This window comes from Neolamprologus multifasciatus, chromosome 5 (assembly GCF_963576455.1).
Source record: "Neolamprologus multifasciatus chromosome 5, fNeoMul1.2, whole genome shotgun sequence".
NCBI lineage: Eukaryota > Metazoa > Chordata > Actinopteri > Cichliformes > Cichlidae > Neolamprologus > Neolamprologus multifasciatus.
In genome coordinates, this window is record NC_140443.1 from 36,202,481 (window position 1) to 36,218,340 (window position 15,860).

Here is a 15,860-nt window from a genome sequence, read left to right on the forward strand (position 1 = left end):
AACACATTGCATTCACATCCGTGTGAAAAACACTGAGCCATTCATCTCCAAAGTTTTACTCTCTCTGTGTCTTTCACACACACACACACACACACACACACACACACACACACACACACACACACACACACACACACACACACACACACACAGTTTCAGGCTCTGCTGTGAAAGCCACTTGTCCTTAGAGAGGAAAGAGGAACTCGTGGCTGCCTATGATGGGGGATGGAGGACTGATTGGGAGACTGGCTGGTAGGCAGTGCATGACTGGGGGAGGTGTGGGTAGGCGTGGAGCAGAGAACAACCTTCCCCCATCCCCAGTATGTTCATTACTACATACCCAAATATGTGACTCGCTGTCCAGTCTCATCTCTATTGTGACTGATGGGAATAAAAATTCAGAATATAAGTAGCTGAGAGAGAGAAAGAGAGAGTGAACTCCTACAGGCTCGACTCCTTTACATGAAAGAACATGCACTCTTTCCATCCTTACTCCTGCAACGGGTAAAACATCGCCTTTACTTTCTGCCTAGGGATAATTCCTCTTGTGCACCTGCCTACAAGAAAATGAAGATGTACACAACCCTTTACAGTAAACAACTGAGCTTTACCACAATTCTACCAAATTTGACTCGATTTAAGAAAGAAGAAGATGGTATTATCAACGATTTTCTGGAAATGTAAACCATGAACACTTATGCAATTTTGCTAGTAAAAAGTATTCAAATTCAGTGAAGCACTGAATAAAAAAAAGAAAAAGTAATAACCAATGTTCCCTCTAATTTTTCATGTGTCTGAGCGAACACACAAACTCCCTGAGCGTTCCCTTAGACCACTGTGAGCAACAGCAGACATGTGCACTGTGGTCACGGCAGCATCGAATCCATCCAAGTTACATGGTTTATTAAAATAATCAAATTACAGCATTTACATTTATGTTAGACTACTTTTAATTAACTGCTTTAGCCCACTTACAATGAAAATTTAAAAAAAAATCTTGTTCATGACCTGTGTAGTATGTTAACACTATTGGAATATATATATATATATATATATATATATATATATATATATATATATATATATATATGTCCAATGTTGGGTAATTAATTATATAGTTACTTCTTCAAAAAAGTAACCGAGTTATGCAAACAAAGTTTTTTGCAGCTGTTTACCTAAAAATGCAGCCAAGGCATTTTTATTAAATAAATATTTCAAACTATTTACAGAACAATCAGCTGTTCTGCATCAAATTTGATGCCACACAAATTATTTGTGCCACTCCAAAAAATAATTTCTGTCCACTATGAGATGAAGGAGAACAACAGCCTGATACCTGCAGGCCTGACAACAGCAGATGTATCACTGCTGTAACACCTGTAACATTCAGCAGTCGCCTCATTGTTCTGACACACACAACAAAACTATTGACTACACTACACACCAGTGGCGGAGCGGGTGGGTGGCTTACTGGGCTTAAGCCCGGGTTGTTTTTTCAGAAGCCCGGGGTCTTTTGGAGTGTAATTTTTTCATAGTTAGCTGCCTGGCTGACAACTGTATAAAACAAAAAACTACACACAATATTCGAAGCACATAATGCACACTGTGGGAATTTACGACTGTGCGTAAATCCCCCCTAATATTGGTATGATCCGAGCTCAGACACTAAGCGACTGAGCGAGGGGGCGGGGACAGCTGCTGCCTGCGAGTGCGCTGTTGGAGAAACGGAGCCAGGCAGACAGAGGAGAATTGAAGTTCGACCAGGTACCAAAGCAAATCATTCTTACTGTACAAATAATGTAAATATGAGGTGAATCACGAAAGATTGATATCAAACTGATCACTTGACCCATATTACGTTACTTGTTCTTCGAGTGAATCAACAAATGGCGAAATGAAAAGCCGAACAACAACAACGCTGTTTCTTTAGAGAGTCTTAGCTTACATGTGTGTTTATTTCATATTTTCAGTTGTTTCCCTCCACGACTAAATAAATCGGTTTCAGTAATGTACTGATATACAAGAAGGGACATAAGGAGCTTCTTTCAAAGAAAAAACTCTGTTAGATGTTATTTTATATATTATGCTTTGTATGTTGTTCAGTATATTTCTATGCAAAACAAGAGGAATTTCAGTACACAGCAGTATATTCACAGTTTAAACCAGATATTTACACTTTATGGAAAACACAAGAACATTTTTTTTACTGTACAACATCAATTTAGAGTAAACTTGTTTTGTTTTGGATAAATAAATATTGAAATATCTTTTGAATTAGTTAAATGTCAGAATAAAGAGAGACAGAGCTGTCTATTTTTTATCACTTTCATCAAATGTAGGAGTGCATATACACTAAGTTTATTGTTAATTAATAAGAAAACTCCAGACGTTTCCATTCTGAGCTGAAGAAGCTTCTGATTGGTTAGTAGAGTCCATGTGAGTAAATTGGTGGCACAGCTGTGGATGCATATAAGGCAAAACACAGAGTCTGTTTCTGTGACATGGGAAAATCAAGCGATGTCAACAAAACACCAGGAAAAGAATTGTGGATAAGTGTGGCTCAATTTTGAATACAATTTGGTGCCATTTACAATTAAGAAATACAGATAGTTTCTCTCTTTACTCTTAAATTTAATAAATGTGTTTTTTTTATATTTATCAATCTAAAAAAAATAAACATTTAGTCTGATTTGATGTTACAATTAAAAAAAGTGTTTGTGTTTTTGAAGAGTTTGTAAATATCTGGTTTCAACTGAATATTTGATGATTGTCAGCACAAAGAGGCAGAGAGAGGAACAGAGAGGGAGATGGAGAATGAGGACAGAACAGAGATGGAACAAGAGCAGGTGAGACACACATGTTAGTCAAATGGTTGTTTACCAAAAGTATCACCGTATCATAGGTAGTCATGTATCTCGTACCTAGTGTTTCTTTTTAGGTTTCTTATTTTTAAAATTCTTTATTTATTAAGTTCTGCAGGCTTGTTTGCACAGCAAGGCTAAATAATTATATAAACTTTTCTGAATCTAAATAGTGGACTTTGGTAGAATTAAAAAATAAGTGTAGTGCAGGTCTGTGATGATTTTTAGTGCTACTATCATCTAGTTCTGATTCTTGTTCTGTCTTGGTTAAGTTCTAAGTAGTCCTGATTTTGAACTGTTTTAGTCCTGTTTTAATTCCGGATCAGTTCTGGGTCTGGTTGATTTGGGGTTTAGTCCTCGTGTCTTGATACAGCCCCGACTTTGTTCTGCCTTGCTGCTTAATTAAAAAACTAGTTTAAGGTGTCCTGCATATGTGATATATAGGGATGGGTATCGTTTAGGTTTTATCCGATACCAGTGCCAAACCGGTACTTTTGAAATGGTGCCGGTGTTTAAACGGTGCTCAAACCGGTGCTTAAAGAATGGAGAACACAAAATTGTTCCAAAAACCTCTCATGTTCAGCTGGTTTTTTGTAAAAAGATAACAATGTTAGCCTTTTCTGCAGCTATAGGGCATATATGGTATCACTCTGGGCTGGAAGCAGCTTAAACAATGGAAAAAACACAAACTTTGTCCAAAAACCTCTCATGTTTAACTGTTTCCCACTTTTTCTTTGGTCATTTTAGCCTTTTTGGCCAGGGTGAAGGGAGTATCTGCCATCAAACAAGAAGACAGCCGCATGTAGCTATGATGGTGTTTGCTAGTTCACCTTCCATGCATTAATGTAATAACGTGGTTAGCCTACTCAACGTAAATTACACAAGAACAACATTAAGCTACTCACGCAGAGAAGAACGGCTGCTGCTGCATCATCATCCTCATCATTTCTGCTACACTGGCAGGGCGTTTTTAATCTGTAGTTCTGCTCTAAAAGAACGTATGTACCTGGACCCGCCTACTATCCTCGGAAACGTAAAACGATTGGCTAGAATCTAAAGTTTATCACAGCTCAGGAAATAAAGCACTGAAATGTGCGCTGCTTTTCGGTCTGGTTACTACCGTTTATGATACCGGTACCCATCCCTAGTGATATATATTTTTCCCTATATGAAGTCATCCTTTTTTGAACAAAACTCAAAACAGAGCCAATTAATCTTTCAGTCATTTCTACCTCCCCCCCCCCCCCCCCCCCCCCGAGATTTGCGCTAAACATTGCAAATCTCTTACATCTCAAAACACCGCCGTCACTCATAAAACTTCCCCCCTTCCTAAACAACTGGGCGGGATTTTTTTTTTGGTGTTGCTTTTGCTCACAGGCTTTCGAGCGTTTTCCTTATAAAACGCCGTTTTTACTGTTTCTTCCTGCAGTAAATATAAACAACAACAGTATTCAGCAAGGAAACCAAACATTGCAGATATTTTTATCATAACTCTGGTTTTTGTCTATCAACACAATTTAAAAACTGGTATAAAGTCCACACTTTTTCCGTCAATTGTTCCGTCTGTCCTGCTCACATCTCCAATGGTTGTACACGTTGTCATTAACGTGGCTTCACTCCACATCAGCCACGCCGCTTTGCTCGCTAAAACACCGGTGTCGGCACATAAGGACGCTGTCATAGCCTGTCAACGACGTGGATTAGCTGCGTATATACGAATGTGAATCGCATCATTGGCTGGACTACGGGATAAGGTGGCATCGTTCTAATCCCATACGGGAGCAGCCAGTCACTGACTCACACTGCAAAACAGAATTGTTAAAGTTTTAATTTTAATTTCAATTCTGATTAGATTTTTTTGTGCACAACGCAGATTTTCTGTGTGCAGACACCAGGCCAGCAGTGCGCAATTGCGCACACGCGCAGTTTAGAGGGAACATTGTTAATAATCCCTTTGGATGGTGTGATCACAGACTATGTGTAAGTGATGCACTACAATGCACAATAGTCAACATATCATGCTGCTGAATGTGAAGTCTTGCTTTAAAGTTACAACTTTAATGTTACAGTGTTGTACATTGTACACTGTCACAGTACATTAAAGCTAATGCTATGTCCTCATCAGACATGACTGACTGTAGTTTCACTCACCAAGAGTCAGAGATGCAGCTCAGTAATTATAATCACTGAAGTGATGCCCAGCGTTGAGCTTGGCTATAGCCATTGCTGTTGGCATTAACTGTCAGTTATGAGGCCAAACCCTTACTATTCCAGAGTTGAAGAAGGAAAGCAAAACTATTTTTGTACCAGACTGTAAAGTTAGAAATGTTAAAATAATAACTCAAGATTAGATTTTGTGATGGTCCTAGGCTTTGAGTTTATATCTGAAGTTTTGTTATTCAATGTTGTATTTGATTTGCTTCTCAGTGCTGTCCTAAAACTCATTCCTCACGTGTCAGGTATCAGGTCCATAAGGTGGACTTGTTGGTAATAGTGCAGCTGTATCTGGATAAATCATGTGCTGTATTTGAGTCTCAGTCCTCATGACGTCACACAGACTGCAAAGTGATTTCCATCAGAAAACTTGTCACTTATATCAAAAACATTTTCCTTCACCCTCCTCTCGCTGATCTGAATTGTTTTGCTATTTTCAGAAAGAAACACATGCACTTTTCTTAATGTAGTTAGTAGGCCTACACCACCCTCTCCCTCATGTACTCTCTTTGGGTCTGCTTTTTGAGATACTAATTTGCTGGGTATGAAGTGACCGGCTGGATCTTTGCATATAGATTATATCGTACTGTGAGTAAATCCCCCTGCCACTGGCATCACAATCATTTGTAGTAATTAAACCATATCTACCCTTCAGCCCATAAAGCTAAATGCATCTTTTTATTTTTCATATTTACCAGCTGGATATGTTCCAGTGTGAATGAGTTTCCATCCATCACTTATAACAGCTGACCTAAAGTAAATACTGATATTGTAATGATAATCCTAAAGGATTCAATATAACAAACTACATTGTTAAATCAAACTGAATCAAACTTTAAACATACTTTGATCAATGAATCGAGGTCATAATGTTGATTTAGAGAGTGTATATACATTTATGGTTGTGTGATGTTCAACTATAGTTCATCAGCCCGTTGTTTAAAATTAAAATATATTTTAGCAGATTATGGTCTGAAGTGGAAAATGAAATTACAATCAACGTGTACATGTAGCTTTGCCAGTTGTGTAGATCATTTTCATAAATGGTCCGTTGCTATGAATTATAGGACCACAATTCCCCTCTCCTTTCATAAAGAAGGGTATCCTGTGCTAACCGCTCTGAAGATGTTCTGGGGCAAGAAAATGTGAACTTAAGACTATTCCGCAAGTTTACATTGGCGATATTTTACCAGTAGATGGCGATGTCGCATGGGATTAGACACCGGTGTCGGTGGCGTGAGCTATTCCTATATTATAATATAATAATATTATTTATATTGTTCCGAGACAAATCAAATGTGAGTTCAGCTCGTGTTCTGGCCTTCATTTTCATAAATCAATAAAAATAAATAAAATAAAAGTGTCGATTAGTTCTTAAAAAATATTTGTCGTGACCAAGTTATTAAAGAGGCAGTGTTAGAAAGCTACCGCTAGTTTATGTCGATGCTTTTTAAGGTAAGGAGTAAAATAATAACATTAATAAGAATAACAATAATCATAATCATAATAATACATTTTAATTATTTTTCGGGCGGGCATGCGCAAGCAATATTTAGCACACGTACGCGCTTCCGTAAAGCAGTGACAAAGATGGCAGTCGCCGGACAAGGTAAACCGACAGTTTACGTGCTATATTGTCGTGATTTGCAGTTAGAGCTAAAATGCCCAACTTCCCATTTAGCACCAGAGTAGATGAACGGTTCCTGAGCGTATCGCTGTAGTGATGTTTTGTTTGTAACTGGACTTTGGTGGCAAGAAAATGCTGTTACTAACGCTGGTTAGTTAGCTAAAGGACTCGCTAATTTGGCCCACGGTCCCTGAGCGTTACTCTGCCGCCTGCAACACCCACACTATATCGTTTTGTAATCATCGGGGGTCTCTCTAGTGAAAACAATTAAGTTTTCATCCCAAGTGGCATTTATAGGGTCTACTATGACGTTTTTGTGGTAATAGTTGAGGTGACGCCCGTAGCTAGCTTGATGTGTAGCTAGATGAGTATTTTGCTCGGCGCTAGCTGTGAGCTCAGTCACCGGAGACACAACATTCCGGAAGAAGCGCTTGAAAACACAGCTAGCAAACAAAATGAAGCAATTGTCTCCGTTTACTCAACGCGTCGAGCTTCTGTATTTGATTACTTTTAATTTTATTTAGATCAGTGTAGTTGTGTGTCTTAGTTTAATCTATTTTTGTTTCTCCTTCATTCTGGTTATGTTGTGTTGAAAAATGTGACCAGATTGATTGAAACTTAGCTAAGCAGTATCATTTATTTTTTCCTTTCTAAAAGAAATCAGTGGGCTATCCTGCGTCGTGGCATGGCACAGAAGTCGCCTAATTGTCATTTGTTTTGTGTGTCTATGTTTGTAAAGGCGTCAAAGTTCCCCGCAGCTTCCGGCTGCTGGAGGAACTGGAGGAAGGTCAGAAGGGAGTTGGAGACGGTACAGTGAGCTGGGGCCTTGCAGATGATGACGACATGATGCTAACTCACTGGAATGGCATGATCATTGGCCCTGCCAAGGTGAGCCACGTCAAGCACCTGCTCTAACACTTCAGCATGTAATACTGATCTTCTTCAGTCGGCCACTGGGCTTTCTGCCTTGGAAGCTGACTAAGAGGGGGTTTCTTTTAAACATCACAAGACAATAAAATGCAAACCACACGGTAAAGATTCAGTTTGACCATGTGGCTGTGCTGCTCACAAGCAGAGATTTCATGAGTCGATATGATTTGTTGAAGCTGTGTTTGTCACACCCTTGTGTCAGCAGGAAGATTATTAATTGTAAAATTTGTACATATTTTACAAATTAAACTCTATTTAATTTGTAAAATATGTATACACACACACACGTAGAAAAGCATATTTAGTATACACATCCAGTAATGCATATACTATTATATATTGTACATATATTTATTAGTCTCAGATTTATATTTTGCTTGTTTTACGTTATTGTATTTTTGCACAACTCTGTTGCTTGTGAAGCTCGCACACAAGAATTGCACTCACATGTACTGTACCAGTGTACCTGCACATGTGATGTGACAATAAAAGTGATTTGATTTTGATTTGATTAATTCAACAAGATATAATGTGCATGAAGTTGAGGCAGGAAAAAGTCAAATATTAGAAAAGCCAACTTTGAAAACCTTAACAAGTTGTAAGCCATACAAGCAGTTTTACGGTGTTTCTGTGTGGAGAGAAACAGCTGGTACTTGGATGAGCCTTTTTTTTTTTTTTTTTCCTTTTTAAATTTTTTTAAAAATTATTTTTAGAAGCCATATTCACACACACATTCCCGTAGCTCTTATTTCTAACTATCACACTCTCACTCCAGTGGATGCATTGGGGACAATTTGAAGTTCGGTAATGTTCGGTGTTGCCCAGGGAGACTTTGACATACAGCGAAGGGAGGAAACATTGATTTTCCAATTGGAGCGTACTCAGCATTTCACTTATTCCAAACACAGTGGGTCGAGTTGATGCCAGAGAGCTCTATTTTGGTTTCATCTGACTACAGCACTTTCTCCCAAGCCTTCTCTCAATTATTTAGATGTTCAAAAGCGTCTTACCTTTGAAGGTCTTTTCCCCAGTCCAACCTCGTGCAGCTCTATAATCTTGTCGGTGACATCCTTTAACAGCTCTTCGGTGTTGTCCACGATAGTGGAGAGGTTGGAATGGAAGTCACTGATTCTGTGGACAGGTGCGCTTTACAAACATCATGAGTTGGGTCCAAAAAAAGAGGTGAATGTGGAGCTGCCTAAAAAGTGTTACTCTCCTTACATTTCTATGTTAAAATGGCCATCTTTACAGCATACCTGTTTATAGCTGTGTGTTGACCACTGTATAAATTAGAGGTGGTTGTTTTGATTGACTGATGTCCTGACACAGGGAACTCGAGCTAATCGTGGTCTAGTAATTCACATCTCGTAGTCCAACCTCTCGACTTTGTGTTGTTGTTGCCTTCTACAGCATTTTAAAGAAATTGTCTGACAAATAATAGAAGTCCATGCTTCAGTGTTGGTGAGTGATATTCCAGTATTTTATGTGATTTTACTAAATGGCACTAATTAGCAGAAATGTGTGTCTATGAGTGCAGTTTGCTAGCTGTAGCTGCTGAATTAGAACTCTAGCTGCTTGTCCACATATAGTCATTTCTGAAACAGTAGTTAACCAGTGAATGTTCTCTGAGTAACTGAGCCTCAGGTTTTGGAAACTCTGTGTGCTGAAAGTTGGAATACGCATTTTTGCATACTGCCTTTGGTTGCACCTCCATGCTTTATTTTGCCCCCCAGAGAGGTGTGATGATGCATCACTTCTGTGTGGTTGACAATAACGAGAAGTCTGAACTAGTTAGCTTGCATTTTTTTCCAGCAGCCGTGCTGGTTTACCACAGCATATTCAAATGTTGGTAAAGTGTGACTCCTGTGTGCTGCTGATGGCTTACAGACGATGTAAACAAACATAAATTTTAAAAAGAGCTGCTGTCAGCGTTGAACCTTATTTGATTTCATCTATGTCTCCGCACCTTTGTCAGCACGTCCTCACTAAAGCTTTGTAGTGACAGATTTAATATAAATGTTTATTTTCTGAGCCGAATTCTTTTATCAGGCTTTGTAAAGCATGCAATATGTTTTTTTTTTTCCTCTCACGGTTCACAAAGAGAATAAAAAGTTGTTAAGTAATGTCAGCAGTTGTTAATTCCAGAGAACTGGTGACAGTAGAGCTTATTAGAGTTTGTTAGACTTTGATCCTTTGAGCTAACCAGTCTTCTGTTCTTTTCATTGCAGACTGTCTATGAAGGCAGGATCTACAGTCTGAAAATAGACTGTGGATCCAAATACCCTGAGCATCCTCCTCATGTCCGCTTTGTGAACAAGATAAACCTAACTGGTGTGAACAGCTCAAACGGTCTGGTAAGTATCCCTGCAGATATTCTATAATAGTCACTCACACGTTTTTCTTGGTAGGATTCTGAACTGTAAATGACTTGTGCAGTAAAAACATAATTAACCAACAAATAGCCTGCTCCTGGTTGTAGCTGCTGCTGTAGGTGTAACATATGGCTCGAGTCTCAGGAGTAGTAGGAAGTAGGTAGACTCGACAGTTTTCTGCTTTTGTGCTGCGCGGTTATGCAGTTCAATAAAATATTTCACTTCCAGTGAAATAAAATAATTATCATGTTGAATTCTGTTGCACAAAGGTGCTTATTCTGTCTTTCATTATAAAGCTAGCATGACTTGTAGCTTTTTAGTAGGGCTCCTGTCTCTACAGGGAACTCAAAAACTCACTCGCTGTTTAGTTTGAGCAGATGGAACTTGAGGAATTTCCGGGGAAAAAAGTTGGAAAACTTGCATTTGTATCTCATTTGACTGGACCCTCTGCGGTCCAGGGTATAATTGGCAGTTTTTGAGTTCTTTTGATTTTACCTCTATGTTCCACCTTTAAAACTGTTCACCTTGCCTTGTTTGGTATCATTTTTTTCAGCACAACCTCACGTCTGAATTTACAGTTATATTGTCATTTTGACATACTGCATTGTAGGGCTGCACGATTTTGCATAAAATGAGAATCACGATTTTTTTTGCTTAGAATTGAGATCACGATTCTCTCATGATTTTCTTTTCCAGTATAAATATTTATTGCGCTTATTAACTGCACATCAACTTTGTAACAGTTGAGACTGAACATAAAAACAATAAATAAACATAAAAACAACAAATGGCTCACATTTTGTCGTTGCTGCAAAATGTTGTACTGCTTGAAATTCCGTCTCCACCGTTGCTCGACACTGCGTGTATAGAGCAGGAAGTGCAACAACAGAAAAATAGTTGCGGGACGGCTCTGTGTAGCGTTTGTCTAGGGTGTTGATCATTTTCCTAAATCCCTCGTTTTGCACAGTGTTGATGGAGCCATATCTTTGGTCAGGTGATAAGTGATGGCCTCCGTAATTTCTTTGTGCCTGCGGGAGGTCGACGGGTATAGGGAAGCGCTGTATAAGGTTCCCGTTATTGATGTTTGGGTGGTTGACCGGGACGGATTTTCTCCTGTCACTTTCTTGGCCTTTACAGCTTCGTCATATTGTACTTTATGGTGACGTTTGACGTGGTTAAACAGATTTGTAGTGTTACCTTGCGGTGCTGCTACTATGGCAAAACACAGCTTGCAAATGATTTTTTTTTTTGACTCTCATCGTCTTTGAAGGCAAAAAACTTCCACACGGAGGAACGAGAACCTTTTCTTGGAAATAATTTTTCAGTGGGGTTTTCATTCTCACCGCCATCAGGAAACGTTTCCTCTGCGCTCATTGTTTTCTCCCCTCGGGCAGTTTCACGTGCTCGCCGCTGTTTTTTCCCTGCCAGATGGCTTCTGTATCACGTGGTATAAGGCTCCGCCCTCGTCATTTGTTGAGCAGGAAGCGTGAGCGCTTGTTTTCATGCAGATTATGTCCCGGATCAAAATGCGGTACAATCGTCTTTTTTTTTTTTTTTTTAAATTGTTGTCATTTGGAAATGAGATCGCACATAAATATGAATCGAGATCGTGATTTTCTAACGATTAATACGATTAATAACAATAGCCCTACTGCATTGACACAATCCAAGTAGAAAAAGTTTTATTTTTTCCTGTAACAACCACAAACATGTTTAACGAATCATTTTCATAACTTGAAATCCAAATGTAAATTTTAAAAACCTGTGCACACATTTTGCAAACAACAGTTATTTGCAGCTATTTACCTCTCCATGTGAACTTGTGGAAAGGGTGGTTGCATCTGTTGCTATGGCATCTTATTAAATTACATCATGGTATTAAAAATAATAATAAAAATTCTGAATGTTTATAAATGAACTTTTTGCAGATGCAGGCTTGATGAATCCTCAGTCTGAAACTGGGATTTGGACGTGACACGTAATAGACTACATGTTTGTCTATGACAACAACAACAACAGACTTTATTTATATAGCACATTTAAAAACCAGCGGTGTACCAAAGTGCTTAACATACAAGAGGGTAAGATGAAGTAACAGGGGAGGATGAAGGCTTTGGCAAAGTACCAACATGGTAGCATGTTAAATGGCATTAAAAACAGAAGCAAAAGAAATGCATATAAAAGCATAAAAGAACAATATATGTAAAGGATAAGACAGTCAAACATTTTTTTAAATGATTAAAAGTAGTTAAGAATAGACCGAAGATAGAAATAAGCATTAAACTAACAAACAATCATTAACTGGTAGAACAGGCGAGGCTGAATAGGTGGTTTTTAACTGCGATTTGAAGGATTGAATGGAATCAGACTCGCGGACAGCGATGGGGAGGTTATTCCATAGATCAGGTGCAGCCAAGGCAAACGCTCGTCACCTCTAGTCTTCAGCCGGGATCTCGGCTGTACCAAAAGTGACTGGGAAGATGATCTTAGTGCTCTAGCAGGGGTGTATAATCTAAGTAGCTCAATGAGGTAGCTTGGAGCTCTATTGTTAATAATTCAGAAGGTGAGCAACAGGATTTTGAATTGAATGCGATACTTAATGGGAAGCCAGTGCAGGTCGGCAAGGACAGGGGTGATGGAGACACGGTGTCCACTACCAGTGAGGAGATGAGTGGCCGCATTCTGAACAATTTGCAGTCTATGGAGAAGAGTCGAGTTAAGACCAAAGTAAATGGAGTGACCAGCAATAGCTTAGCGGAGGCCAACTGGAGCAAACATCTGCTCGGTGTGTACGCAGGGTTTCTGGAAGGAAAGTTCTTACACCCAAAAGCTTTCAAATGGGTGTTACAAGATTTTGGTACTAATTAAATTCAAGGAGGGAGACAGAGTGTAGGTAAGATGCGTTGTCCACTCTGAAACACTACATGGGATCAAGCATTCGGTCGTGACACCAGTTTCTGTCTATAATTGTCTTTTCTATGTAGATTGAACCAAGGGTCATTGGTTACTTAATCAAAAACACCTCCACCATCCTGCTCATTTCCCTCCAGGTCGACCTAAAGGCTGTGTCATCACTGTCCCGGTGGAAGAATTCCTACAACATCCGGACAGTGCTGCAGGAGCTCAGACAGCACATGATGATGAAAGAAAACAACAGGCTCTCCCAACCACCTGAGGGCCAGGTGTACAACAACTGAAGATCCTGCTGCTATTCATTACTCTCTCACACACATACATACATGCACACACACACACACGCACACACGCATGCGTGCATGCATGCATACTACACAAGACTCTCTGCTCTCACTTCCTCCTTCGGAAGCCTTCCATTGGACGGAGAGAGGGATGAGCAGGTGAACCCCGATCCTGACCTGGTGCCCAATCATTCTTTGAGGTTCCCAGTGCAGACCAGACATTACAAAACAAGAATACTGTACATCTTACTATAATGTTATTTTTTATGATCTTTGTGTTCTACATCCAGATTGTAAAATAACTTGAGTGTACCAATTATGTGTGTTTTCTGGGCTTTTCACACGTGGTGACAGTTAGTCCCTGATGTTTGGGTATCTTGAGCCATTTTTCCATTCAAAGTACTTCAGTTCCCACGAATATTTTCAAGGTTCCTTCTTACTGTTGGTAGCTTATCATTCCAGGGTCAAGATTAGAGAAATGTAATCCACGAATGACTTTACAGCTATGATGCTGTGACGAAACAAAGGACTACAACAACAGTGAGCATGTCTTGCTGCTGCTGTTCACTGTGATTTAACACACCGTCAGTGTCAGTGCATTGAGTAAATGTTGGAAAAGAGAAGCAGCAACAGCAGCAAATCATGTTCAAAATGTCTGTAATGGATTGAATGAAAAAACAAACCTCTTCTGTAACCCCGGCTACAATAGCGCTCTTCATTTTTGGGATACCTCAATACTTGAAAGATTTCCCTGAAATAGAAATAAAAATCGACCCTTTGCTTCTGCGATATCCCGATGATGTGAATTTGAGGGGCCTTCCTTAAACAAGTGTATATCTGGTACACACAATTAAACTGCTACTAGACATTCGCATCTATCAGCAGGGCACTGCTGGCTCATCACTCGTGTTCTCAGGCTTGTCTTCTGTGTGCCATAGCGCTTTGTGATGGTAATTAATTATTAGCAGCCTGTGGGATGAGGGGAAGGAAGGGTGGGGCGGGGGGGTCGACGCTGTGGGTGGGGTGCTTCGGGTCCTCGTGCTTTCCGTGTTCGGCACTTTTTCGGGATCGTCACTGTACTGTGGAACAGGAGCAGCTGTGATTGTTGTTTTGTTTTTCCCTCCCGTTTTGTTGTTCACTTTCTGACCTGTGTACATTCCATGGAGTCGTCTGCTCTCATTCAGCGATCACACACTGAACACAATGTACGTGGATGTTTATTTTATAACAGGGGTTGAATCTAATCAGGGTTATGGTGACCTGTTGCATGGTTTTATTTGGATTAAACATTATTACTTTTCCACAGGCTTGTGTCATCATTGTCCAAATGGAAGTTTCTGAAGGAAAAAAAATGGTAAATTGAAAATAAGGATTCACTGTTTTGATTATGTGGTTCAAAAAGCCACAGATGGCTGAAAATTGATCAGATTCATACTACTCATCCTGATGACGTGAGCAAATAAAGAGGAATTATTTTTGTTCACCTGAACATTTGCACTGTGTACGTAAGCTTTAAAACGTGGTTCTTCAAATGGTGTCTTTGGTCTGTTTGAAATTTCTCAGTTATCTTGAGTATGACCATATTTTATAGGAGAAAACCCCCATAGGTGTGTTAAAAGAAGCACTCAGCTCACACAATCAACTCTCCTCCTCAGAATATTCCTTCTTTTCTTTTTTGAGTATTTTTTTTAAATACATGAGGGGTGACAACACCTCCAGTGTTTGTGTAGATTATGAATACTGGTGTGTGGTGAACAAACATAAAATGTCAAAAAAATTGCAGATCTGGGACTGTTCTTCAGTCACTTGGGTTATTGCTGTTTGGTTAGGTTTAGGCAGATTTGCCCATTGCTGGGTGAACGATAAAATCTTTTGCAACATTTAACACATTAGAAGCGTTTCCATTTTCTGGCTTACCAAGGCAAGGTAACCATTTTCAGTCACTAGGTGCTTAAACACCACTCTGCATTTAATCTTTAGTCATTAATCTGTGACTTTCTTCCACTGTGTTTCTTCCTGTTAAAATTGAGTTTGTTCATTTCACTGTTACCAAGTGCTTTCTGTCACAGTCTGTCTATACTTTGTCCATGTGACCAGCAGACTTAGTTACATTTAATTTAATTATCTAATTTAGAAAATATTTTTTAATCATACTACAATTGCATTATGCCTCCAAACAGAGGTACTGTACTCCAGAGGTGGCGAAGGTATAGGGTTATACTTAAGTAGAAGTACGGAAACTTTTAAGAAATACTTTGTGCAAAATTCTCTGGTAAAAATTGAAGTACTGAAACACCTTCTTTACTCAAGTGAGATTTGACAGGTTGGGAAACCATAACATCGATTGTAGGGGCTAAATAACTTCTGTTGTGAGCACCTGCAGATTTTTGTGCTCTGATCAGCTGACATGCTGCTTCTGCTCTGAGCTTTACTGCTCTTTGTACACTTACACAGCTGAATCCAACAAGATCTATCCTAGCATTTCATAATGTACCTTGGCCGATTTCCATCCCCTACACAAACCGTATGCTGTTTAAACCATCCATCCATCTTCTTCCGCTTATCCGGGGCCGGGTCGCGGGGGAGCCAGCCTAAGCAGAGAAGCCTACCTCCCTCTCCCCAGCCACCTCCTCCGGGTTGTCTGTGGGAACACCAACAC

The 15,860-nt window shown here is 39.5% G+C and overlaps 1 protein-coding gene and 1 long non-coding RNA gene across 2 annotated transcripts; one reads left to right on the plus strand and one right to left on the minus strand.

The window, feature by feature from the left end:
* The first annotated feature begins 6,581 nt into the window (after positions 1–6,581).
* ube2v1 (ubiquitin-conjugating enzyme E2 variant 1) lies at positions 6,582–13,981 on the plus strand. Its single transcript, XM_085160199.1, has 4 exons — positions 6,582–6,684; positions 7,442–7,590; positions 9,861–9,986; positions 13,055–13,981. Exons 1-4 carry the CDS (start codon positions 6,666–6,668, stop codon positions 13,199–13,201), a joined length of 441 nt encoding a protein of 146 aa, XP_085016325.1. The 5' UTR covers positions 6,582–6,665; the 3' UTR covers positions 13,202–13,981.
* Positions 10,612–12,010, minus strand: LOC146519230 (uncharacterized). Its single transcript, XR_014874179.1, has 2 exons — positions 10,892–12,010; positions 10,612–10,680 (listed from the first exon to the last, which is right to left on the minus strand). It is a non-coding gene; the product is annotated as an uncharacterized LOC146519230 (long non-coding RNA).
* Positions 13,982–15,860: the final 1,879 nt, after the last annotated feature.